The sequence below is a fragment of the Vanellus vanellus genome (assembly GCF_965231255.1).
Source record: "Vanellus vanellus genome assembly, chromosome: 2".
Lineage (NCBI taxonomy): Eukaryota > Metazoa > Chordata > Aves > Charadriiformes > Charadriidae > Vanellus > Vanellus vanellus.
In genome coordinates, this window is record NC_138906.1 from 114,007,211 (window position 1) to 114,034,461 (window position 27,251).

Consider the following 27,251-nt stretch of genomic DNA (forward strand, 5'->3'; position numbering starts at 1 on the left):
CAGAATTTTTCCAATATGTAATGTCAGTGATATGGTGACAGATACCTATACCGAGACCAGACAAGCAACAGATCCTGTTCTCCAAAACTCTACTAGAGTTTTATACCAGTTTGATCTAAAGACATACTTCTGTTTCAATTCTCATAAGAAACTTACAAAACAGTTAATAAAAATTTCACAATCAGATTATCATAATTAATTTCTCTAGCCTTTCCAGAAGACACTTTCAAACTGAAGACCTTGTTTGGAAGGTATACTTGAATTGAGTGTATTTTCTATTTTTTCGCTTTATACAACAGTCCACACACATAGTAATGAAATAACAGAGACATAAAGGGAGAGTGGAGTCAGTTCCACATCTAATTTGCAGAACACAAGAAAAAAAACAGAAAATAATGTAAAATACCTACAGTCCTCAATTTATCTTATCCGATAAGTCATTATTCGCAAATTAACAAAAATAAATATCTGTGCTCTATTTCAAAGTCCATATGCAAATATATAAAAATGAATGTAGGATATACACCTTTAAATATTTTTTTTTTATATACATAAGTGCATATTTCACATTCATATATGCACAGAAATAAAAAAATATTTCCCTAAACCCACCGTATACTGCTTGGAGACATTTTTCTTTTGAGGCTTCTATACAGTAGAAGTCTCTCTTAAAAAAAACTCATTAAAATGTTTAATTATTAAAAAAGTAAAAGTGAAACTTTTAAATATTTAAGAAAACAGACACCGGTAGAAAATATCTGGCAATAGAAGTAGGATGAAAAACAAATTGTAAGAAAGAAAACTAAAGCAACTTCAAGATACCCCCAAAATAGCAGAAGCAGAATTATAAAACCATATGAGAACAATCAGGCCAGTTTGGATTTGTTCTAATGACAGCGTTTCAAACTACTTATTTATTCCCCTCCCACTCTCCCAGCACACTCACATTTCTGTGCCCACTACTAGCAGAATCATGAAGTGGCGTATCATCATCCAAGCCCTGTGTGTTCACGTCAGCTCCTGCTGCTATCAGGACTTTAGCAACATCATAGTAACCAACATTACAAGCTTCATGCAGTGGTGTCCAGCCTATAGTGAAGAGTGGTAAGTGTAAGTTTGAAAGGTCAAAGATATGTTTTTTTTTTCTCCTGTGCTATAGATCTTTATTGCCTTAAAACATTTCAAAATACACTCATACACAGTAGCTGGCAGGAAATTAATGCCATCCATCTGATGAACAGTACATGCTTTATCAACTTTAAACCTCATGTCAAATTCCAAATTTTACTGTGATTAAACTGAACACAGAATTCACTAACCAAATAGTAGAAGACAAAATCTGACACAAAATCTCTAGGCTAAACATTTTTGAAATTCTTTGACTAGTGAGCATTTGAACACAGCGTTAGGTATATAAAAATAACATTCTATATGGAAACAGTTTGAAAACCACAGTATTGGAAAGAGTAAGTATGGCAAATTTAAATAACCAATGTTCCTTTACAGCCACTGAACATGTACTAGGAATCACTAATAACATCCAGCAGCATTAGTCCAGATAAATATTAATAAATATTGGCAGAGAACTTATTCCTGATATTTCCTAGAATATTAGTAAATTTTAGCAATTTTTATTTCCACATTGATAACTTGGAAGTTCAGTGCTCATTTTTTGTAGCAGAGCCTCAACTGAAAATGATGATCAACCCCCCCACACTATATTCTTTACCTCAGTTTCCTCTCCCCAACTTGATGCCTTCCACTTCACAGCTGCCCTGAACTTCTAGCCTCAGTTCATGCCTTCTCAAAGTCCAGTCTTGGGAAGCCACCCAACTTTTGCTTCCAATGTAACCAGTGCAAGTCTGGAAGAGTTTATTCACTTGAACGCTGTGTCTAATCAGTAATTGTCTTGTACGTCCATAAAGATGACATACAAGAAACCCGTAACTTATTTAATCCCTTAGTAAGGTTATTTCTTACCTTCCTTTCACTCAACTTCTCACTTGCCACTCATTTAAATAAAAAAAAAAAGCTAAAAAAAGAAAAATAAAAAAGCTTCTATCTTATTCTACAGCAAAACACTTCTTCCTGACCTTCGTACATTAAATTTCCTCTCCAGTCATCACTTGGGTCACTCACATCCAACACTGCCTGGCTACCACCTTTTCCTTTCCGTTTTCTTGTCATTTGTCCTTTTCCCACTCACCCACAATGCTGACGCTCTTCTGCTCTCAGCCCTCTGATCCCTGACTTCTTTCCCGTTATTAATTCTCTCCATAATTCATTCTTCTCCATGTTTTACTGATTTGCCTTTCTTATCCTATCATAATGTCCAGCCGGCCAACTCTAGTCCAGGCTTGCTCTCAACATCTGTTTCCCTTACTCTTGTTCTCACATGGCAGTATCATTCTGGCAGATATCCCATAAGCAGGGTTACTTCCTCCATTACTAATTCATTTTCTGCTATTTTAGTTCTGCCAAATTCTTAGCTAAAAACCTCTAAATTCTTTAAACCTCATTGCATCCTAAATTCTTATTTTTCTCCACTCATTACTCACTGCTCAAATCCTCCCCCTCTTTTTGACTTCTTCCTCTGTACAGGATTTTGAGGTTCAGCCACCTCTGCTTCTCATTTTGGATTACCAGTGGAAAAGTATCTCACTTGATCCCAAACACCTCCTCCAGAGTTCTGAATGAAGTCTCTAACCACTTGCTTCACAACTGATTCTCAGAACCAGCTCTCAGCTCTTCCCTCATCCCTTCATCTGCCTTTAAAATTAATTAAGTATTTGTACTAGGTCAGGTTGGAATGAAGCTACGAAGTTAGATTCCTTCACAGCAACCCATATAGAGCTGTGCATTGCATTTGGGGATAAAACAGCGTTCATAACACACGAGTGTTTTGGCTACTACTGAACAGTGCTTGTACAGTGTGAAGGCTTTCTCTCTCCCTCCCCCCAGGCAAGAGGGGAGGTTGGGAGGGGACATAGCCAGGATAGCTGACTCAAACTGACCAAAGGTATATTCTATTCCATATGATGTCATGGTCAGCAATAAAAGCTCAGGGAAAGGAGAAGAAAGAAAGGATGTTCGTAGTTATGGTGTTTGTCTTCCCAAGCAACTGTTACACCTGCTGAGGCCCTGCTTTCTAGGAAGTGGCTGGACATTTGCCTGCTGGTGGGAAGCAGTGAACAAATTCCTCCTTTTCCTTTGCTTGGTTGTGCAGCTTTTGCCTTTCTTATTAAACAGTCTTTAACTCAACCCGTGAGGGCTTTTTTCCATCTTACTTTCTCCCCCTGCCCTGTTGAGGAAGGGAAGCAAGAGAGCAGCTGGGTGGGCATCTGGCAGCCAGCCAACATTAACCCACCACATCTCTTCTTGAAGTGTTTCTATTCTCCCTGTGATTTCTATGGGTTTGTTTTCCCCCAAACCTCCCCCTCCTTTTCTAAAATGGCTCTTGTCAACAAGTTCTTCTCTGACAATCTCACAGGGTTCTACTTCTGCTTCCTTTCTTTTCTTCCCCTACAAGCTAGTCCTGGGCAGCCTCATCTTCAAACACAAATTCTGCTCTGTAAACCCTCTGTAAACCAAGAAATTACTGATCTGTTTCTTACCTAAAAAAAAGCCCCACAAACCCCAACATTTTAGTCCATCTCATTAATATCTTCTCTTGATGTCAAATTTGAGCTGAGAACTAATTGTACCATGTAGTTCTCAATTTCACCTGCTGGGGCCTGCTACCTCAGTTCATCTCACCTATTCCCATTGAGAATGTAATTCTCACTATAATCATTCAGACCCATAAACCGAGCATCTTCAGCAGGCTTTGCTGTAGGTCTAGTTAAAATTCTCATTCAGACCTTCATTATATTTTTGCTTCTGTTATGCAATGGTTCTAAAAACTTGAAACTGCTAGTGCTGCCACCTAATTACACTACTGAGAATCCTCAATATTATTTTTATTCCCATAGGATGCCAGCAGCTCCCCACAAATTTTGTCACCTATTCTTCAGCATTACCCTTCACATTGGGAGTACAGTCTTTTTGAACAAAACCAAAAGCAACACGGCCCTTTCTTATATTTACTTTCTCACTTTCCCATGACCCACTTCTACTGCAGATGCAAAAAAGCTAGAACCAATAGTGAGAGGCAGACTATTAGGAGCAGTTTGTTATGCTGTTTATATAATGTGCACTTGATAGTTGCATTATTCTTTAGAGTTGTCATTGCATTTAAGAGAGAAACACATACTGAATCCTATATTTTTATAGATGCCTCTTAGACTCCAAACCAACAACCTCTGCACCTCACCCAACCCTTTATCCTCTGATTTAGCCTTCCTTTCACTCTGTTCCCTCCCTCCTTGTGACCCCGGCCTCCTTCTATGGCCTAAATCTATACCCAATACTCCAGCTCCTAAATCTTATGCCCTTTTACACTGCCTGAGGAAAAAGCAAGTACTTTGGTTTATCTCAGCATGTAAATGCATTTAATTTGATGTGTGACCAATCAACAGCTGGCAACTACTGAACTCGAAACTGCAGGTTCTGTCTTCTGTGAAAGCATTATTTCAGGGATCTCATATTTGCTCTGCTGGAATTTTTTTACTAAAACATGCAGAAACTTTACTGTGAGAGTACCAAAAGCAAAATAGGCAAAAGTTTGCCAGCGGGTTCCATTATCAATTACTGACTTTGCCCAGTATAATTCTACAAAGTTCAGCAAGCATATTTTGTAAATACCTAGTATGCAAAGGCCCTGGCCACAACTGAAACCTCCAGGTACTAATACAGTGTTCTAATAATATATTATGTACTATAATGTCCCAGTACTATTGCTGCCATCAGAAATAATAAACATGATCTGAGAATTTCTAATAAGTTTTGTTATATCAATTGCATATAGCATGAACTGATATTAAACGTTCTGAAAACAACTTTAGCATTAATTTTGAATTTGTACAGTTAAGAGAACATGTATCAACTTACCTGCAAAATCTTTTACATTCACATTTGCACCTAAACTGATTAGCTCCTTAACCTGTTTAACATCCCCTCGAATTGCTGCCATATGTAGAGGAGTTTCCCCTCGCTCATTTCTCTTGTTAACTTTGTCCTTTTGTCTTGAAGAAGAGCTTGGAGTTTTCTTTTGTGTTGGTGTTGTTTGTAAGGAATGATTTAAGGTGGAATCTACAAAACAAGTTTTTAAATGGCCACTGTAAATTATTTAGCACTATTTCATGCATTCAAAGATGACAATCGGTGAATAACTACATTTAAATAAAGGATGTATTTGACACTTCACATATACCTACACAATGCCTATTTGCAATGTGCAAAAGGGTGTTTTGCAAAATCTCAATATTTTTAAAGTAGGTTTCAAGGACAGATGAAGTCTGTTCCCCTTCCTCCAGCACAACTCCACTATATTTTTACACAGTGAGATGCCAGTTTAAGGAATTACTGTCTGTGTATTGTACTCCATGCACTTTCTCAGCTGTACCAACACAAATATTTTTGGGTGGACTGGATAGTTCACTCAAGGAAATGCAGCCATTCCCTTTTAAATGCCAATTTTGTGAAAACATTACACCTGTAGAACATACACATACATAAAGATTTTTTTAAAATACAACTGGACCAAGGACAGTTTGAAGTTCTGAATTAAAAACAAGGTGACTCCCCTCTCCCATTAAATCCCAAGGAAACGATCCAGTTTCCTCCTAAATTAAAATCCTGCTCCAAATTGAGACAATGAGACAGTAGTTAAACTTCATTAAAAAAAACAAAACAGGTAACATTTCAGATTTTAAGTAATGCATATGGAACAGTGTTTGAGAGGCAAAAATAACCATAGGAAGAGAAGACATTTTCACGTTTTACAGACTATCATAATGCAAAGCTTTGCACATAAATACAGAAGGTCAAGAATTTTTCATCAAATTACTCGTCAGTGCAAAATAGAGTCTTAACAGAATTATGAATAATTAAAAAAATCAATAACAATCAAGGATCAGGGTTCAGAATATTCTGATTGGGACAGAATTAAACAGGCAGAAGGAAGAAAACTGTTAACTTTGTAAGATCACCTGGACTGTTGTCTCGTGCTGTCATCTGCATAAGAAGTGCCATCTGTTTGCGCTCTGACAGAGGATAACCAAAAAGAATACTAACTGGTGTCGATTTCTTATTTCCAGCGTCCTTCTTCATTTTCTTTTTCTCTGGACCTTCCTTCTCTGGAAATATTAACATTTAAAAACTCAAACTGCTGTTCCATTACAATATTTTTCTAGAAATAAAAGCATCCTTTTAAGGTATGTGAACTGGTGATTGGTGGCAGGTGATGAAAACCAGAAATTGCATCTCTAATTTACTGCATTTGCATTAGTTTTGGTTACCTGGATAATAGGCTACTTAATTAAAGCATTTATCGCTGTAAGGAGGGTTATTAAAAAAATTCTAAGAGATGAAAACCCCGTTTCACAGCAGGAAGACTGTATGTCACAACTTTAATTTTCAGAGAATCAAGGCAGGCACTTAAAAAATTCTGTAAGATCAGCTAGTCAACTTTCAGCCTTGAATACAGATCTGAGACTGTGCTCTATTCTACTTCTCCCAAAACACCATGTTAAAAATTAGGAATAGACTTTTTAATACTGGTATTTATTAGGTAATTGCATAAAAGATCGTTTCTCTCAAACTCATCCTGTTACCTCACCTTAGAGCAATTTCTTCTCCAAAATTCATATCCTTCAAAAACATACAGCTATTTTATATACATAACTTCTTCCCTTTTATCAATATTTACAGAAGCTGTTTAATATTTCATGTCCAAGTTTTAAACCAGGAGCTAAAATTACACATCTGAATAAACAGATAATTTCTGAAGCTATTCTGTACCTACAAACTCTCACAGATCTTTGATGATACCAAACTGGGTGGGGTGGCTGACACCCCAGAGGGCCTTGCTGCCATCCAGCGTGACCTGGACAGGCTGGAGAGCTGGGCAGAGAAGAACCTAATGAGGTTCAACAAAACCAAGTGCAAGGTCCTGCACCTGGGGAGGAAGAATGCAAAGCACCAGTATAGGTTAGGGGCAGACCTGCTGGGAAGTAGCTCAAAGGAGAAGGATCTGGGGGTTGTGGTAGACAGTAAATTATCCATGGCCCAGCAATGTGCCCTTGTTGCCAAAAAGGCCAATGGAATCCTGGGCTGCATAGGGAAGAGTGTGGCCAGGAGGTCAAGGGAGGTCATTCTCCCCCTCTACTCGGCACTGGTGAGGCCACAACCGGAATACTGTGTCCAGTTTTGGGCTCCCCAGTTCAAGAGGGACAGGGAACTGCTGGAGCAAGTCCAGCGAAGGGCAACTAAGATGATTAAGGGCTTGGAGCATCTGCCTTATGAGGAAAGGCTGAGAGAGCTGGGACTCTTTAGCCTGGAGAAGAGAAGGCTGAGGGGAGACCTTATTATGGCGTACAAGTATCTAAAAGGGTGGGTTGAAGGAGGATGGAGCCAGGCTCTTTTCAATGGTTCCCAGTAACAGGACGAGGGGCAATGGGCACAAGTTAGAACACAGGAAGTTCCGTTCAAATACACGGAAAAACTTCTTTACGGTGAGGGTGACAGAGCACTGGCACAGGCTGCCCAGGGAGGTTGTGGAGTCCCCTTCTCTGGAGATTTTCAAGACCCCCCTGGATGCAGTCCTGAGTAATGTGCTCTGGGCAATCCTGCTTTAGCAGGGGAGTTGGACTAGGTGATCTCTAGAGGTCCCTTCCAACTCTGAAAATTCTGTGATTCAGCTTGGTTAAATGCGCTCTGAAATCAGACAACTTTTTAATACATAACAAATTTTAAAACTACAATTTTACTAGTGTAATTTGGAATCTCTGGTCTATGTCTTCCATCCTTTTCAAAAGTTCTTCCTTCATTTTTCTGTATAAAGATTTACTTACCTGGTCATTACTGTTTAACTGTATTTTCTAGAGACATATTAGTTTGCATTTATGTGTAGTGAAGACCATCTATTTTCTGTAATTATCTCATCTTTCCAGGCCACTGCTCTTTCTATCTTAAGAAGTTCTTATCAAACTCAACATTTTATATCTTGTAAGCGGCTTATATTACTTACATGTTACATCTATAACATCTGCCTTTTTCTTCAGAGCCCCCAAGATTACTACTTGAATATAAACACACTGGATGTAAAAGATGGCTCAAGGAACCTTAAATCACAAACTAGGTGATGTGGAATTAAATTTTTTCAAGAGTTAAAAAAGTAAAATTCTAGCCACCACTGCCAAGAAAGAATGGTCTGAAGAATATTCTAACAGACTCAACATCTGCAAACTCTGAGTAAATAATTCCCTTAGTTTCCTTTCCTAGAAGTCCAGGTTCAGTACTAGCTTTTCCAGAGACCCTGCTCTCTCTACCACACCTTCTCCTTTTGGAAGCCTCTCAGCTGACCACCTTCCCAAAGGACCTTTAACAGCTGGACAGGACTGTGCATCCTACATTCATGGGTAATCCCAGTTCACCCTCCAGGCTGGACTACTGACTACAAAGACAGGGACAGAATTTAGTAAGGATGTCCATTGCCTGCTTTTTCTCCTCTGTGGCTGGCTGATGTGCTAATTCCCATAAAGCAAGCAAGAACATGAAACAAACGAAAGACCTAAAAATTACAATGGGGAATACTCAATAAATGAAGGGGGATTGGGGGAAAAGATGTTGGACTGATAAACCAGACTTGGCCACACTAAAATGCTAGAATTGGGCTGGGAATCAGTTGAGGCTTGGTTAGGGATTGTTACTATTAGTTAAATAAGCCTGGTTGCCACACTGATCTTTTTAGCTCTTTGTGTAATAAGTTATTTCATCTTATTCTTACTGTGACTGATTACCATCTGATGAGACACTGTTCATCCAGTTTCAGTTAATCTTAGCATTTTAGGCCACACTAAAAAAAAAAGTGGAAATGCAATTAAGCTAAGTCAAACTAGGGGGTGGAGATTTTGGTTTTATGACTGTCCTCATGATTATATTGGTCTCCCAGTTTCCCTTCCTAAATATTGACCTCAAACACCTGTATGATAAAAATGTCATTAAAAAAAAAAAAATCTGTCATCTGCAAAAGCAAAAAATCTTAAAACAGAAGACTCCACTGAGGCAAAATTCACTGACTTTCTGCAGAGACACAAAAATTAATAGAAAACTACAATTTAGAAGGTTAAGCCCTTTTGAGGTTCCTAACCATGCCATTCCACGTTTCATTAAGCTTCAAACTGACTCTTTTCTATCTTCTTATTTTCTCCACTTCTGCCTTAGGCCCTCTCTGTGGCACTCCTTGTTTTATTTGTTTCCTCTCAACTCATTTTCTGCCTTACTAGCCTTCTCTATATTTCATCTTCTAGGCTTGATTACAGACACAGGCTCTAGTAATGCAATGCTCTTGAGGCACAGGAAGGCACGTAAATAGTGCACATCTTTAATTCCATAGTGACCTAATGAGAAATACAGGATTTTACAGACTAAACAATTACAAGCTACAGACATACGTGCATATTAAAAAAAAATCCTACATATCTAACCATCATGTTTAAAAAGGAAACAAGATCCCTTTTACAGAAGTAATTGATGAGATTTTTCTAAATTGCATGCATCTCATATCCCCAAACATCTAAAAATTCATTCAATATCCAAATCAACACTACCACCCTATTGGCAGAACACTGGCAGAGGAAAATCTAAAGAAAACCTACAATGAAACTGTACTTTCATCTTTTCACTGCAAATATGCTGTTCTCTCTACAATATCATACACAGCACACCCTTCTCATTGACTAATTTAGTACTTCCATCAAAATAACACATTTCAGTTTGTCTGGCATGATTTGCTGTTTCTTAGCTTATGCTATTAAGCTGCTTATGATTCTTTTCTTGAAAAACATTAATTTTCATTCTGAATTATTTCTTACAATTTTATAGCTATATTTGGCTTGAGAAAATAATACATCAAAATAAGTGAAATAAACCTTTAGATGATCTATCTTTTACTTTTTTACTACACAGTGTACTTTTCCAGGTATTTTTATCTATTGGGGTTTTTGTTTGTTTTTCATCTTTTTGTTAGAAAAGCTAACTAAGTAAATGAGTGCAATTTACTCCCATCTCATATTTAGTGTTATCAAACAACATGAAGATCCTCCCTTACATATTCCAATGGATTTGAGTGGTGGGGCAAATTATTCTTCTATTACTCTTCATTAACACAGTGTTGGCAAAGCATTTCTACAACTTACCAATTAAAAGTACCAAATAAGAATACAACTGTTTCACCAAGCTTATATTGCAATTATGCCCTTACCACTCAAAAAAAAAAAAACCAAAATTTTATTAAAATGTATGTGACACTTCATGTGTGTTTTCAGTAAATCTAAACAGATCAATACACAAAATTAATATAACCAACAACAAACCTAAAAAAAGATCTCAGGATTACGGCAAGTGCACCTGATAATCCATTTACTGGAGTATGTCCTGTAAGCAGCTATTGCTTTCTCCCCCCCAAGATCTCATGCGTATGCCCCACTTCTGAATGTACAAGATAAAACAACATAGGACAAAAGGGGTGGAAGGAAGCAAAAGGAAGGGAGTAGGGCATACAAAAGAGAAATTTTTATACACCAATAAATAAACAAATAAGAAAAAAAGTAGGTTTTTTACTAAGCCAAGGAAAACAACAATGCAACTGTTGATAAAGAAGCTACACATATCCACAGAGAAATTCTTATAAATTATTGGGAAGCCCCATTATGCTTATTGCAGAATATTTTAAGATTTGTTTTCACTGCTTCAAGAATACCATCATGCAGTACACTATACTTTATTTAGCAGGTGAAGGCCAACTTAATGTTCAGAAACTTTGACATTTTAGCTATTCTTTATCTTGTGGTAACAGAAAACTTTTCACAGCTGTGCAGTTGATGTTTATACAAATTGAACAGTAATAACTTCCCTAATAGAAGAATAATATTGGTTTAAGAAATTAAGTTTAGGTTAAATTTAGTGAATAAAATTGACTGTTAAACTAAATTACGTTGCTTGGTGGTTTGTTTGTTTTGGTGTGGTTTTTTTTTTTTAAGATTTGGAGTATTTTGTTTTCAAAGTCTATGGAATACAAATATCCTTTACATTCACTGTCCTGTCACTTTTTGGTTTTCTTCAGCTATTAAACAGAAAATCAGGGAATTTCTTACTTGTTATTAAAAAAAAAGAATATCAAAACTCTTCAAGTGGCTTCATGTTCAATTATCTTTATTAAATAACCTTCATAATAAGCAGACAAATCTATCTGGACAACATTCCTTTTAAGATTTTCCTTTTACAATGTAAGCTTTTCACCTAACACTATAAAAAAAGGATTTCAAAATAGCCAAGTTATGTGAAACAGTGATTTAGGTGCATTTGAGTACTAATTTGTTGAAGAGCTTCATGAAATTCCCTCACAGTACTTAAACATACTGGCATAAGAAACATCAGAATCACCAGTAATTATTTTTGGAGAACTTACACATGATACATTATGTCCCAAGGCAACCAATAATGTATCCCAGGTTTGTGTGTTTTGGGTTTGCTTTTGTGTTTTGTGGTGGTGTTTTTATTTGGAGAAATTACAAATTCCCAGTCAACTGATTTCTAAATGTTTTAGGAAAATAAATAATTAAATAACATAACATGTAGATTTCTCAAAACAAATCATGCCAAACTAACAAAATATTCCATGTAGTAAAATAACCACTTTAGTGGATAAAGCAAATAAAGCAAGAGACCAAATTCAAATTTCAGGGCTCACAATAGTCTGGTTTCGTGTAAAACTCCTATCATAGTGCAAATTGTAAGGAATAACAGGATTAAGAAATAGGACTATGCGAAGCTAAAAAATGAACTGCTTGAAATAAATGCTTCTAAAGAAGTTGTAAGATTGAGCGATATACAACAAAAGAATAATACGCTTATTACCAACAACTGTAGAAGACAGATCAAGATGATTAACTGTGCAGATGACAAAGTTGAGAGACAGAGTTACTGAGATCTGTGTGATTGTGGTAATCTGACTGAAGTTATTTTAAAAAGAAACACATCATGATTGACTGCTGCTTCCTATCTTCAGTGAAGGGGAAAGATTAGAACATGATGAAGAGACCTCACAGTATACTGTACACTGTAGAGATATAAAGGTACTATTGTGACATCTAATTAATCAAGTTTATGGCATATTTATTTAACCAAATCATCACACACACCCAAAAAACTACCTTCACTTTCCTGCCTCTAGCAGGAAAGAAACTTGTAATAGTTGAACAATAAGTCCAAGTCCAGCAAGAAGTAACACAGTGTGTAAACAGTCCCTTCAACAGCCCCACTAACTTCTGTAACTATGGGAAGCACAAGTATAGAAATTGTTTTACTATGATGTACACATAGAACATAAAGAGGTAAGGCATTTTGCTTTACTGGATATCAATTAAATGCTAACAGAAATATGACTGTGCCATGTTTGGAATACTTTAAAGACAGAAATTGAAGGGGTCAGAAAACAAAACTGAGATGCTACTATAAACAGAAAATCTGGAGAACATAATTTCCAAGGAAAGATCAACAAATCAGCACATTCAGTGTAATAGTAACTCTTGTTGTTCTTCCTGAATAATCAGCTATGCAACAAGACTGCACATACACACAAAAAAAGAGCCCACATTTATCTTCACAATGAAAAGATTTTTCCAATTTGCAGTTATGTTTAATTATTATGAAAAAAAAAAAAAAAAAAATTTCTCTCTTCAGACTGATAAGGCGGAGAAAGCAAACAAACCTGTCCTTTGCAACAGCAGCACTTGCCTGTTGTTCTTATTCTGATACCCACATCAGAGGTTATTTAAAAATAACCAGATTAATTAAATTTAAAAATTTAAATAATGCTATTTAAATCGTATAAATCAGCGATGGTAAGTGACGGCTTTTCAATCAAATTATGGTTTTGGATTGGGAGACTTCAAATCAGAGAACTTATTTTAAAAGGTATGAAAAATGCTGCTGCTTCTACCAACCATTCTATCAGTCTTAATCAAAGCTTTCCTGTAGAATCCTCCATAAGATTAACTTGAATACGAGTTAAAGCCATACTTCAAAATTTTCAGTATAAATAAATTTGACTGCAGTATTTGTATGTTGTATTAGCTTTCTGTGCTTGCTCTGATCAAAGAAAGGGGATGTGATAACAGAGCCCTCAGTTTAGAATAGCCATCCAAAGCAGGACAGTGTAACAGACAGCCCTGCACAGCAAAAGAAACTGAGAATAGGATGCTGTTGCTTAAGGACAGGTATGTAGTGCCATTTCAGTTGCTGTTGTTTTCCCACAGGCCTCTTCAGAAGGCCACAGGTCTCCTGTGACTCATGTTATCTTTCAGCCCTGTGCAGACTTCTCAGCTACCTCAGGCATCTCAACTGGCATTGCATGACTACATTTAGGCAACTGGACTCGGTCCTAATCATTATGAAATTAGTAAGAAAGTAACCTAAAGGCGGAATCTGAAAATATTTAATACTAATTGCTGCCCAAGGAAGTGGTTGAGCCACTATCCCTGGAGGTATTTAAAAGACATGTAGATGTGGCACTTAGGGACGTGGTTAAGTGGTGGCCTTGGCAGTGTTATGCTTACAATTGGACTCGATGATCTTAAGGGTCTTTTCCAACCTAAATGATTGTATTCTAATTTAGTGCAGCAGTTTCTTAGGCAAAACCACTGATTTAAATCTAAGTTTGGCCAAGCAGGAGGACTAGAATTGTTCTAGGCTCTTACGGAACACTACAAACGTTGCTTGATTTCAGTCTTCCCAGAACTGACAGGGTGTAAAATTAACTTTATGTACAGTTTTGTAGGAATCAAATTTAAAAAATTAATTCCAAACTAAGTTAACATTCAGTTTGGCTGTTCGTGTTCGTTATCACATTTAATTTCTAGACAATACCTGAACCAAAGAACCCCACCACAAAAAGGAGCAAGAAGTGGAATTGCAGGGGGCAATTTTTAAATAAATAAAGCAAAAAAGACAAAAATCTTAGTTCATGAATGAATACTCTGGAGACAGAACCAAGACAGCTCTAATGATGTAAAGCTCTAACAATTCTGTATTCCCATTCTTTGACTGACTCATCTGCCTAAACAGGAAGAAACCCAATTATCATGAGGTTTCTACAATTAGCTAGCAACCCTATTGTACATCTTGGAGAGAAATTATTTATTAAATTAAACCATTAATTAAATTTTTTATCCTAGAGGAACTTTTTATGGTATTTCTTGATTTTTTGTTCACAAACACATTTTTAGAAGACCCTAAATCTTTAAAAACATTTGAAAGAAATCAAACTCAATCATCATATCATCTGTTACAGAGAAACTATTTAGCAAAGCAGTAAGAACATATTCTCAACTCTGCAAAAAAACATATTGGAAAGCTATTACAAATAAAAGTAAAGGGAAAGCATAAAATACATCCTGGAATTGTAATGGACAGTGGGAAGAATGGAGTAGTGCCACATATTTTTTCAGAATCTTTCTAATTATGAATTGTATACACAACCTTTGACCATTTACCAAGAATACCTACACTACAGATTTTCAGAAGAAAACTGGGATTTATTTTTTTAAGTTTATTTTATTTTTAAAACTAACACTACTAGCTGATAAGCAGCTTTTCATCACCTCTTCTTTTCCCTCTGTCTCTGGTTACACTCTGATCTCCAAAAACTTACTTTCTTCCTGCTCGAATACCACTTGCCATTCTCTGTGCATAGTTAGCAGGGAAGACATTTCTGTCAGAGGTGACAGTTCAGTCCAGTGACGGCAAGCCTTTTCAATGCCTAATGATGTTTATATCAGAAGCAGCACTGCATTTCATGATCACTGATGTCAGTCCTAGTCCCTGTCAGTGCCAAACTCGGCACCTACGTAAGAGGTTAATTCCCACTGGTCTAATCTAATTGGCTAGGTACAGAATTAGCATTAGAAGAACTGTTTTTTCATCCTAGTAATGCTCCTGCCTCTAAAGTTTCTGGAAAGCTTAAGTACCAAGCTCCTTATCTGTGAAACGGGGTAGGTGCTCTTACCTACTTACCTCAGCAGTAATGAAATGGACAAGCTATGTTTACTACACAGTAGTTAAAAGCTATGTGCCTTCTATTGTTATATTAATTATTTCTTGCCCCTACTTGAACTGTTTATTTCATCTCCCTGCTGTAACTTGTAACAAAAAGATTTTGTAGTGCGTGCATTGTCTTTATGTGCATGTCTAAGTGCCTAGAGTAATCCATCTTGTTTACAGCAACTGTGACAATAGATGCTATAGCAAGAGAAACACAAGAAATTATGTTACCTTACAAGATATTGTGACAATGAATTATCTAAAGTTGATGGGGTGGGCAGAGAGTACAAAAGATTTCCAACACAGAAAACACTAGATAAGTGCTAAATATTACTTCTAAATATATTTATTTCCATTATGAAAAACAATTAGCGTCTAATAGCAAGCAATAAATTTAATATAGCAGATGCTGGGAGCATACTTCTAATTTATACATGGTCTTTTCAGAATCAAGTGGTATCATAAATAGTGTAAGACTCTAGAATTCTGTAAAACCACTGAAACCCCAAATCTAAAGCCAAGAATATTGTTTTTTAATGTGACGATTTCGAATTTGGATTTCACACCACATTCTCTCTAAAGTAACAAAAATATGTATGTAATATCCAGGAACCAAACCTTCTGCATTAATTCAATCCTGGACAAAAATGATACATGTACTAAGGTACACACTTCTATCTTGCATTTAAATATAAGCATCCTAAGGGAATTACCTGTTTGTGAAAATATGCAAATGTACAATGAGCACTGTGTAAGAAACTGTAGAACTGAGCATCTGACAAATTTGGCTAACATGCCTTCTGCTGGCCTTCCAGAGGGCAGAGATACTGTCTTGCTACCAACAGAACTACTACTGAACTATAACATAGATAATAATTACCAAAACACAGAGATAACTGTACTCTTGGAACACATCCAGATTCCTCCATTTTGATTTGAAGAGCCATGTTAAGAATGGTATTTTGAAGTCTTGAAATCAGTTCTAGTAGAATATGCTTAAGTTAAGAAGAACTACCAGCAGCCTGTGCAGAAAAGGTATCCTGAACAGATCAGAGTGAAAGAAAAGTTCGCTCTCCATGGCTAGTTTAGTTAGTTCCATAATCTTAGCAACCTCTTCTCTTATATGGACAGTACATCTACCAATCTTTCCCACTCTCCCTCCCCAAAAAAGACTATGAAAGGCTGACAGCTGTCTCTCAAGTCAAGCCACTTACATGTCTTTTCATCGGTTTACTTGTTTAAGCAAATGGACCTCTAGAGATGACAACAAAAGAAAGATTTATTACCAAAATAGAAGCAAAAGAATGAGGTTAGGAAACAACTGGAAAATGTAGATAAACTATGGTGGCATGCTAGCTCTTGCTAATGATAGGATGAAAGCCCATTGGACTGAAATGCAACAATCAGAAGCAAGCAACTTTTATACTTAGTATCCTTTTTTACAGGGAAAAAGAATAATTAATATAAAAACATAATATACAATTAATTAAATTAGGACGTATTTTACCAACAAATAATTAGTAAAGGAAATAAAAAGGTTCTACCTGTGTCTGAATTGCGATCTTCATTTCTGGATGGACTAATAGTAAAAGGAAGTTTACGTTTCATGGAAGACTTTTCTTTCATCTCCTTTCCCACATCACTCCTATCCACTTTTGGAGTTTTGCTGTAGGATGCAATCTTGTCCTTGCTCTAATATAAATAAAAAGTATACTAAGTAATTTTTGCATAAAGCAGAATAGTCTTATAATGTATACAGACTGAAAAGATGCTATGCAAGAATGTATGTGCATGCATGTACGTATGTGTATTAAATAGTTTATTAAAAAACTTTTAAAGTAACCTTACTATAATCAACGGCATTTCTTTCTTTTTTAAAATTAGTATTTTCTGCGTTATTTCTATTTCCAGATACATCACTGTAGAACTGCTGTTCACTATTAGAGCCTTGATTATTAAGCAAAGGAAGAACACAAACTGGACTAGAATTTGCTAAGTCTTAATGATCAACCCAATTTCCCTCCCTGATCATAACATACTAATCATATTAAAAGCACAGTAAAAACCCACACTGCAATTCAGACTGTAAATAGTAACACAGTAACAAGAACAACAACCTCTAACAACCCTCCCCTGCCTCCACCCTCACACCATAATCCAATCATACAGAACCAACCCCCTTTCTATTTCAACAAGAATAATAGTGTAATGTTTCATTTTCTAGAGTAAAAGATACATGAAGAAACTTTTCTAACTGGTATCAAATTTAGAAAAAATAGGTACAAGCTATTTGGAATTTTTAGTTGCATAAATCTGGAATTTTTGCCTTGTAAAACGTATTTCAAGATTAACAGGGAAAAGCCCAGATGGCACAATATTAACTTATGTTTGATTACTTTGGTAATATAAGAGGTCAAAGTATGTAAAAGATAGCAGGTTACTGAGATGACTGCTTGAGAGAACACTCTGCAAACCCCAAAATTTTGGCCTACCAATCAAGATGCAATGCAGAGACTTAACATTGTCTGTTCATTACATGCTTCAGAAACACATTATCCAGCTACGTCAGCTGTCACAACTCCACATCTTTATATCATTCTTAATAGATGACTGGATGAAACCACTACAAGATTCATTTTCTAAAGGTAGAAGAGGCACATGCACTGACTTGCCAGTCAGAAAAACAAAAGGCTGCTCCTTGGTACTTTTGAAGCAAGAAGTTAAAATATTGATGATTACAGGAAAGCTAGAAAACAGCTCAAAATAAAGGTACTATTCTTGAGAGCACCTGTCCTTTATTATTCTTACCTGTGCTTGATTTTAAATAGTTTGATTATATCATCTGACACTGAGTTTAAACAGTTGCCAAAGAGGTAGGCAGAAGTGATTACAAAAAGAACCTGCCAAACTCTACAATCTTCAGGGGACAAATGTCTCTACCAGGGAAATCGCAAAGAAGGGATCAGTCTATGTCAGGAGTATTCCTGAACTAAAAGGTTGATGCCCCTAGAGAAAACTTATCTTCACTCTGAGTTTGAAAATGTGAGCTGGGGGGAGAGGATGGGGGGGTGGGACACAGACACACACCACAAAACCACAAACAGAACCACCCCCCAAAAAACAAAACCCCCAAACAAACCAAACCACAGAATAAAACCCATACGCCAAAACCAGCCCTCCTCCAAAACCCTAAAGGAAACAACAAACAGCCTTTTTCTTAAATGCGAGAACAAGAAAATCTAAAAATCCAAACCACAGTAAGACTTCTCCAAGCCCTTGGGAGATAAAGTGTTTGTGCTATTACTTTTGAAAGAAGCTAATCAATCTAATGGAACTGATCATTCACAAATGCATCTAAAAGTTGGCAGGAGCAGATTCAAATTCCATTAAGCCCATTCTGATCTCTTCCACGACACACAAAGGGTTTCCACACTTCAGCCCAATCTCACCAAGAGCTGTCTCGTCCCTTGTTCCAAACAATCCAATTATTTCTCATATGTACATATGTAAGTTTCCCACAATATGATAAAGTGTTATTGCTTTCTCTAGAATATTATGTTAGGTACTACGCAATAGAAAGGATCAATTGAAAATAATTTAGAATTCCTAAGCAAGAATCATTGGTTTCAACTTGTTCTGTAGAAAAAAAAAAAACAACCTTTTATGCAGTTGGTAGTCCTTAAAAAGAAACTTTTTTTTTTGTACTAGTCAGTAAAATACATTGGTAGGTGCTCGGGAAGAGACACAAGCTGCTTAAATAATTTGATAGCTTTACATTTATTCTTATTCTTAAATTGTATGTGTGCATTATATTAAATATTATGACTGATGCACTATTTGGTAATCAATTAATATTAATTTTGTGATTATCTAATTAGGAAGAGAGATAGTTCAAAAGGTATACTTTCAGATAAATAAAGACAAATTGAAACTGAAAGAACAGGCTATACACAGAAAACGAGAATATTTTGTTCCTTAGCTGTTGTGGAAATAAACACTTAGCCACCACAAATGGTGGACCTTCCAACACAAAAGATGCAATGAACAGGGTGTTTGAGAAGTCTGTACAAGTTCAATGTTGCCTAGTATTTTCAGTTGCAATGCTGAAATGGAGATGCAGTTAGATATGCAGACACCATCACAACCAAGAGAGAGGGAGAAGCAAAGATCGCTGGCAAAGGGAAAATAAAATTACTAGCAAATTTGAAAAAACAGTCTAAATACAAAACAAAACAGGAAAAGCCAGGACAAACCCAAGCTTCTACAAACTGATAAAAATTATTAACTGTACAATCACAAGACCCCACATTAAAAGCTGCAAAACTGTTAATGTCCTCCTGGTTTCAACTTCAAGTAAAGGTAGCAAGCCCTGCAGGCTAGAACAGGCATTTTGATTTAAAGAGCAAGCATTCACTGTTCCAACTACACCTGGTCACTGCAACAGCATGGATAAAGCAAGGTTCAAAATTCAGCATTAATAGGTCTACGTATTAGTTTAATGTGATCCATGGAAGCAACCCAAAACGAAGTTGACTTCTTTTATAAAGCAACCTGTAGCTTAGAATATCTGTGGACTTTCTAAAGAGGTTCATCAATCTCAAGTGAAAACTGCTAATCAAATAAAACACCAAAGACATGATAATGTTCGGATACATAAAATATTGTTGCAAAGAGAAAGGCATCACATACTCTCCACGTCCACTACAGTTAGACAACATTTAATGGCTTTAGACTGCAACAGGAGACAAGCAAAAGTTATTTATCCTTCTACTAAGTATCTAACTCTATGTCAGTCTTAATTATTAAGTATCAGAATAAACTGCCCAAAGAGAATGGAATTCCCATCGGTCAATGCTTTAAAGAAAAGGTCTGGTAAACATCTGTCAAGAATAGAGTACAGCTTATTCTACTCTGGGGCAAATGGATGAACTGGATCTGCATGTCTCAACATTTAATGCATGCCTCGCTGGAGGACGTAGTAACAAGGAAGAATTTTCTCTGTCAACAAAACCATACTAGTGTGCCACGATGAGGAACACATTTTTAATCTGTTCAACAGAAACCATCTCAGAAGGCTAGCAAACAGCAGTCTGGACAATCTCTTGATATCCCCTTCCAGCTCTATTGTCTGGTACTGCTACAATCAATGACAACACACAAAAGGAGACAAGACTGCCATATAATCTAGCAGATGTACTTAACCCCGGGAGAATAAGCATTCTTTTTCTGCCTATCAAAGATAATTACATACTGAAGTGTGTTCTGCATGGCATTAAAATGGCTTTGGGCATGATTGCTGGACTCTTAGAAGAGTTAATTCTTACAAACCCCAAATGTGTTTCTCCTTTGGACCACACATCTAGCATTTACTTGCTGAGTTTTGGCCACTTAAGTTTGAAAGTATGAATTCAGATAAATTAAAATTTCATTATGTTCTTATCTTTATCAGATATCTCATGTAAGCACTAAACAGTCTATCCACTGTACACACTCCTACAATTTTTATTTATTTTATGCTCCCAAGATGAGTAACTGAAATAAAAATACATGTACCCTAAAGCATATATGATATAAACTCAGCTTATTAACAGGAATGTTATTCCTAATGATTATTTTTAAGCCCTCAGAAGACCTGAACACGTAGCTGATTCACATAGCTATTTACTGGTTGCTAGAACAGCATAATAAGCATTAACTTCCACTGGACAAATATGAAAAATTAAATCTTGTAACAACAGTAAATACTACATTCCTCAGTCAACAGCTAAGAATGCACAACCAGTAAGAGCTAAATATTGTATCAACTAGGAAAAAAAATCCTGCAAGTGTTTTTTTCTTAATGTATTAACCATTGGGATAGTTTTACACCATATATTACAGCTTTTACTTTGAGAAGAATGAGGAATTTTTTTTAAGGAGTGGTATCCTTTAACATTACTGTTCATTTGTAAATGCACTGTTTTGCGTAAACATTATTTCACACTAGGCCTCCTTTGTCTACAATGCATCTAAGAACATATAAGGGAACACCAATAATTAAACTACCTATCTTCAGTTCATTTACAGTTATAGAGATAAAGCTCCACAAGTAGTTCAAAGACATTTCTGCTTCAATAACTACTTGCTCCTGTGTCCACTTGTAAGTTTACATAGCAAAATGCAGAAGTAGTTCAACTGTATTATTCTACAGAAAAAATAAAAAGCCAAAGCTATGAAAAAAATACAATTAGAATGCATTTTTTGTACTAAGGACCACTGCAATTATTTGAATGTTGACAACCTCAGGGTCTTTTCATGCTACTAAAAGACACGGGCATCTCTGATGGCACAGTGAATGGTCACTCATTGGTCAAACAATACAAGAAAAGTGTGTGGACAAGAGGTATTTTCCAGATTAATCAAGACACTTCCATATCAAAATGCCACTAAAGCAAAAGTTTTCCTGTATTATCCCTTTCACCTGCAGCATCAGTACTTCCTTACATCAATTACACTAGGTGAACAAATCCATAACTTTTTCACAAGAAGTTCTAACACTTCAAAGACTATTGTTTTTAAATTAATGGTTGCAAATATTTACATATTGAGAAAAATTCTTATTTGTTTTACAGCAATTTCCACTACTTCCCCAAAATATTTCATTTAAAATTATCACTGTTGATTTGGCTTGGTCAATCTTCACTTCAGAGTTCTATGTCTGTGTAACAGATTTATCTTCATGACTTTATGTTGTTCAAATTCAAATTTTACTCTTACCATATTGTCTGTTGAATTTTAAATACTTTTCTAGGCTGAATTAAAATTATTACATTTTGGCAACACTTTGTCTATTTTTTCTAACACAGGGAAAAGGCCACAGATTACTCAAGGGCCAGCTAAACACTGCTGACAATTGATTGTCCTTGTGTTAAAGAACAGTTTGCGTGACTCTTTAAGTGACTATTTAACATCTTAACCATGTATTCTATTTTCTCAAAATATGACAAAAAGCAACCAAACTATATTTCCTATGCTAAAAACCTGAATACAGGAATATTAACAGCAACAACTAAATAATTTTGTAATTTTATTTAGGATCTCACATTCTCAGTGTTACATATATCAATTTATACCATACAGTCCCCAAACCAAATCCTACATTATTCTAATCTCACATTATATATATTGTGCCAAGGTGGATAGCAAGCAAGACTGAATGTAACAGTCCAAGCAGTTTATCAGTTTACTGTTTGGTATCATTAGTCCACCTTCATGTTTCCATACATATGTCCTTGGTCAAACTTCTGTTTTTCCCGGACTTTAATTTTCTAAGTAATCCTGCTTTCATTGGCATCTTAATCTCAAATACCAGGCAAGGCAGAATCTGAACCTAGCACATTTGTCGATACCTCCAATTCCTGTACTGGTTGGTGATCAGTCTCAAAAACAAGCATTTCCTTGTTAGAGCAGCCAGCTAAGGACAAACCTTCACCTAAACCAAAACAATAATAAAGGGGTTTTATGCGACCATTAAAAATAGAATGTTAATTTACTCCTTTCCTCGTGGTTAAATAAATGACACCATGTGCACCGTTCTGCTCACTGGAAAAAGTTATTCATATTTTCATATGGATTCATACCTTCTTCTGGTGAAAGAGAGCTACCTGTACCAGAAGACTACCTAACTTTGCAGAGATTGCAGGGTAGGGGGGTTAAATGGCTCAGCAGACATAACTGCTACTGTTTTTAGTAGATCAGAGGCAGGAGATTACTGGAAAGGAAGGTGTCAAGACAGCCAGCAAATACTGAACTGGGCAGAAGTATCACTGCTAAGGTAGTTCCTTCGGCAGTGGCTGCAGATTCAACAGCCACTCTGAAAACTAGCACCATTTTTCTACTATGGCAGCAAGCAACCAGGAGAGAAGGTGAGGGGGAGTCAGAATTGGAGAGTGGAGCAGGAAAAGGGGCCTCAGAAATAAATTCTTTATTTTGATTGATTTATTATTTTAAAAATCAGATTGCAAAGCAATTTGTATGTAAAATTCAAAGCCTACAAAGGAAGAAAGTGATCTGCAACATAAAAATATGATAATCTATTTCTATATGTTCAAACCTACAAATAAATGGATTCCAAGCATTTCAAGCCATACCTTTAGCAGACAAACAGGAAAAAAACCAAACCCTTAAACTGACACATTCCAGCAAACCCACTATTTTTGTTTTAGTGAAAGTGAACAAAATATGAAAATTCATTTTTTTAAAATTAAAAACACAAATAAAGCTCGAAAAAAGGGACCTAAGTCAGTTTCCATAGCATGAACAGCTGCTGTCTTCAAGATTTTCCTGTCAAAAGCTTTCTTCAGAAATATTGAACTGTCAAGATAATAAGTTTATAAAACTTATATTTAGTTAAATAATGTAAAATCTTTAAAAAATATCATTTAGATGTGTATAAATAAAAAGGCAGTACTGAATACCACTAAGTTTCATTGCAATAGTCTTCCTATTCTTGCTGCTTGTAGGCCCCCAAGTTTCCCCGCCTTATTCCCAGTGTTGAGTGACACTTCAATTAAACTTGACAAAATCGCAAACAAGGACCAGAACAAAACAAGCCCGACATTTTTTTATCCTTTTACTAGTAAGCCAATTTCCTTTCCCCGTTTTACTCTGTTATATTCTTATCAAAGTATTTCAAGACAGATAACAAAAACAACTACCTTGCCTCACTTTATTAGGATCCATAAAACAAACTGGGAACAGACTAAAACTCTAATGTTTTCTATGAATGTTTTCAGAAGACAAACAGTTTAAAGCAGATGCTGGATGTTCTCATCTTTTCCTATTGTTTGATCTCTCTCTGTCTTATCTCCATCCATTGAGTGGTCTTACAGAGAATACAGACTTCAACAACATAGTAACAGTTAAGTATGACCACACACACACACATCCTCCTTTTCCCAGAGAAAAGTTTTAAACGTCATTTGGGAGATAGGTGGATTTTGTCTCCTTAGGGCAATATACAACTCATCGTCCGCAATACAGAATATTATTCTATCTTTTGATATTCATTAGCACTACACATAAACTCGTCTGTTGTAGAAGTGTACTAGGCAGACAAAACAGAGAAGAGTTATTTGCAACTTGGCTCCCGAAGTTTTAAAATAATGGGATACTTCACATTTATAAATGACACACCACCCTTCATTATTATCAGAGGTTGCATATTCCTTCATTCGGCAACACTCAAAAATGGATTGTACAGGTTTTAAAGTGGACTCCGCTCTACAGGGGTTACTCTTAACCCTTCTGCAGCATTTGGCTTTCAAGTCCTCCTAACAGACGGAACAAGTCCGTGTGTTACAAAGGAGTATAAGAAACTTATGTTTGTTCATTAGTCTGTGCTGTCACAGGCCTTCAGAAATGTTTCATGTGTTCACTACAGAGAGTAAAACAATCCAAAATTAAGTAAAATATGAATCATTGTTCTTGTGAGCATATAAAGACTTCATATGATTTAAGATACAGAAACTATGCACTAACATACATCAAATAAACCCAACACATCCAGCTTCCTTTTGAATTAAGTTGCGAGTTACAATAAAAGGCATTAAGTGTAAATTAAACTAGGAAACAGAATTAAAGTAATGTAAAAACTTACTATTTTTTCTGCACTCAAGATATCAGAACACAGATTCATATTTATTTGTTTGAATTACTGTAACAAAAATCATGATAGAACATATGCTTTTCATTTCACTGAAATTAAATGGACACGAATATAACTTTGTTACCTTTCTTGCAGTTGGTTTTTCCACCATGGTGCTATCACTGTCAGAATTTTCAACTTGAACTGTTTTTGTAGACCCAAATTTGGGCATTTTATAGCTGTTTAGCTAGCTGTATCTTCTACCAGTGGGTTCATTGTGTGTCTGAAAAACAAACAACCAACATTATATAAATATATACACCACACTGTCATTTTAAGACAAATGTTGCTACTGCAGATGGCAGCAGAGTTGAATAGTGCCCCAAAAAGTTGAGTAACAATGACACCTGACTTCAAGCATCTCACTCATTGGCAGCTCGAACCTTGGAGTGAAAACCCAAAAAGTCTAACATAGATACTACGGGGAGAGTGTCATCAGAAATCCACCAAGTCAGTTGCTGAACTGCCTTGTCCCTCTAACTTACCTCTTTGGCAGACTTAATACTTTTGGGTATTTGATGGATTATTTGTTCAACATCTCTGTTTTATAGCTAATAAGACTGGGAGGCAGCACAAGACCATTTCTACCAACAGCGTGTAGAGAAATTAAGCTTTCTAGGCTAGGAAACTGCATTGTCTACCCAAAATACTATGTAAAGAAGGTCAAATCTTGGTGATTTGCTATCCTATTTGATGGAACAAAAGATACGTGTTAGAAGAAAAATCTTCTAAAGCTTAGACCCGGAACTAAAAACCTTAGTTTCCACTGTCTAGCAAATTAATTACATAAACCATTGCGCTATATATATATGTATATAAAGCTCTAAGACCTCTGTGGTGTTTCAACTCCAGGGTACACCAAGTAAGTGTCATTACAGATTCCTATAATGGAATTTTGTTTTTTTCCATGTTGGTTTTGATTCCACTTTTCCACTTCAAGAGAAGCAAAATCTTTTTAATACATAAAATCATTTAGGCTGGAAAAGACCTTTAAGATCGTCAAGTCCAACTGCAATACCTACCAAGGAAAGTCAGGTTGTCCTAAAAACTTATGTCAGGAGAACAGCAGAAGACTGCGCTACACTTTCAACACTGCCAGCAATACAGTCAGGTGCTTTTTAATGTTATTTATTAAGCACCTCATTAAGAACTACAAAGTTCTTACTACAAAGAAAAAAAGTTACAATAAACAAAGAGGCCAAAGTATTTTGCCAGCACACCAGAATTTTTACTACACAAACCATTAAGTACTACTGCGAGTTTAGCAGCAAAAGACTGCAAACAGTATCAATTCTGAATAACAAATAAGGAACACAGAACTAACACTTGTCTCCATATTCTATGGTTTAGGCAACTGCCAAGACAGGAGCCAAAATGAGGCAGGAATCAGCAGGGCAAACTCAGCTCACTACAGTGCATAATTAAAAGAACATAGAAGGAAACATGGCAGATAATATTAGAAAGCTAACTTAAAGAAATTTGTACCAAGAACTCTCATTTGACATGGAGAAGCTTGTGAGCCATCATCCTCACGTCTCCAAAGATGCACTGGAGATTCTCATTTACTCTGCTCAGGCATGTTAACAAGCAAATGTGTTAGGCCATTACATACCACTCCTCATAAATCCCAAAATATATTAACAGATTTGTGGCTTACCCAAGACTCAGAAGCCAATTCCAGCTGAGGGTGAAAAACAAGAAATCTAACACAAAAACATGGCTTACAGCAGGAGCAGCGTCATAACCAAAAACTCCAACAAAGTCATTTGCTAAACTCACTCATTAGCCTGAATTGCCTCTTCCACAGAATGAAGAGCCACTCTTCTTGTAAGAGTGGCGTAAGAGGTCATGTGAAAAGTACAATTGCACTTTAAAGCTGGTGTCATTTTATGGGTCTTTTTGAACTGATGTAATCACAGTCTTAGTGAGTCCTGTAGTAACTTTATGTCTCAGCTAGACATCGTTTCAGGTGTAAAATTTCTATTGTTGTTTTACAGTTAAGATTTTGGGATCATCAGGTAGCGAATTTGTTGCTGTTCTAGGACCAGGGTCACTACTTTGGTTTGACACAGGTAACTGACAACAGAGACTGGTATTTTCTCTTTGGAAGATGACTTTTAAAGAAACCTGTTTTGCACACTAGACCTGATACAAAACTTTCATATTTAAACAAATTTCTACTCATCACCCCACCCACCCATCCCCCACAAGACCTAAACTATAGGAAGTTGCCTTACAGAATACTTGGCTAAAACTAATACCATTGTATACAACAAAGTAACATCTTACTTTCTTATTCTTCCCGAACAGGAAGGGAAGAACAAGAGGGGAAAGGAAAGTTCAAAATGCTCAATTCTGAAGTGAG

At 36.2% G+C, this 27,251-nt stretch overlaps 1 protein-coding gene across 3 annotated transcripts in view; it reads right to left on the reverse strand.

The window, feature by feature from the left end:
• The window catches only part of ANKRD12 (ankyrin repeat domain 12), a 66,888-nt gene that overhangs the window by 21,370 nt on the left and 18,267 nt on the right, over nucleotides 1-27,251 (reverse strand). The window contains exons 2-6 of one of the 3 annotated variants that reach the window (XM_082480123.1): nucleotides 24,972-25,109; nucleotides 16,746-16,893; nucleotides 6,090-6,236; nucleotides 4,990-5,190; nucleotides 947-1,089 (exon numbers count right to left, since the gene is read on the reverse strand). In XM_082480123.1, the coding sequence (XP_082336249.1) occupies nucleotides 947-1,089; nucleotides 4,990-5,190; nucleotides 6,090-6,236; nucleotides 16,746-16,893; nucleotides 24,972-25,058 (726 nt within the window). In that variant the 5' untranslated portion in view covers nucleotides 25,059-25,109. Of the gene's footprint in view, nucleotides 1-946; nucleotides 1,090-4,989; nucleotides 5,191-6,089; nucleotides 6,237-8,887; nucleotides 8,933-16,745; nucleotides 16,894-24,971; nucleotides 25,110-27,251 lie in introns of those variants that run through there. The other 2 variants (XM_082480124.1, XM_082480125.1) reach the window with 2 other exon arrangements.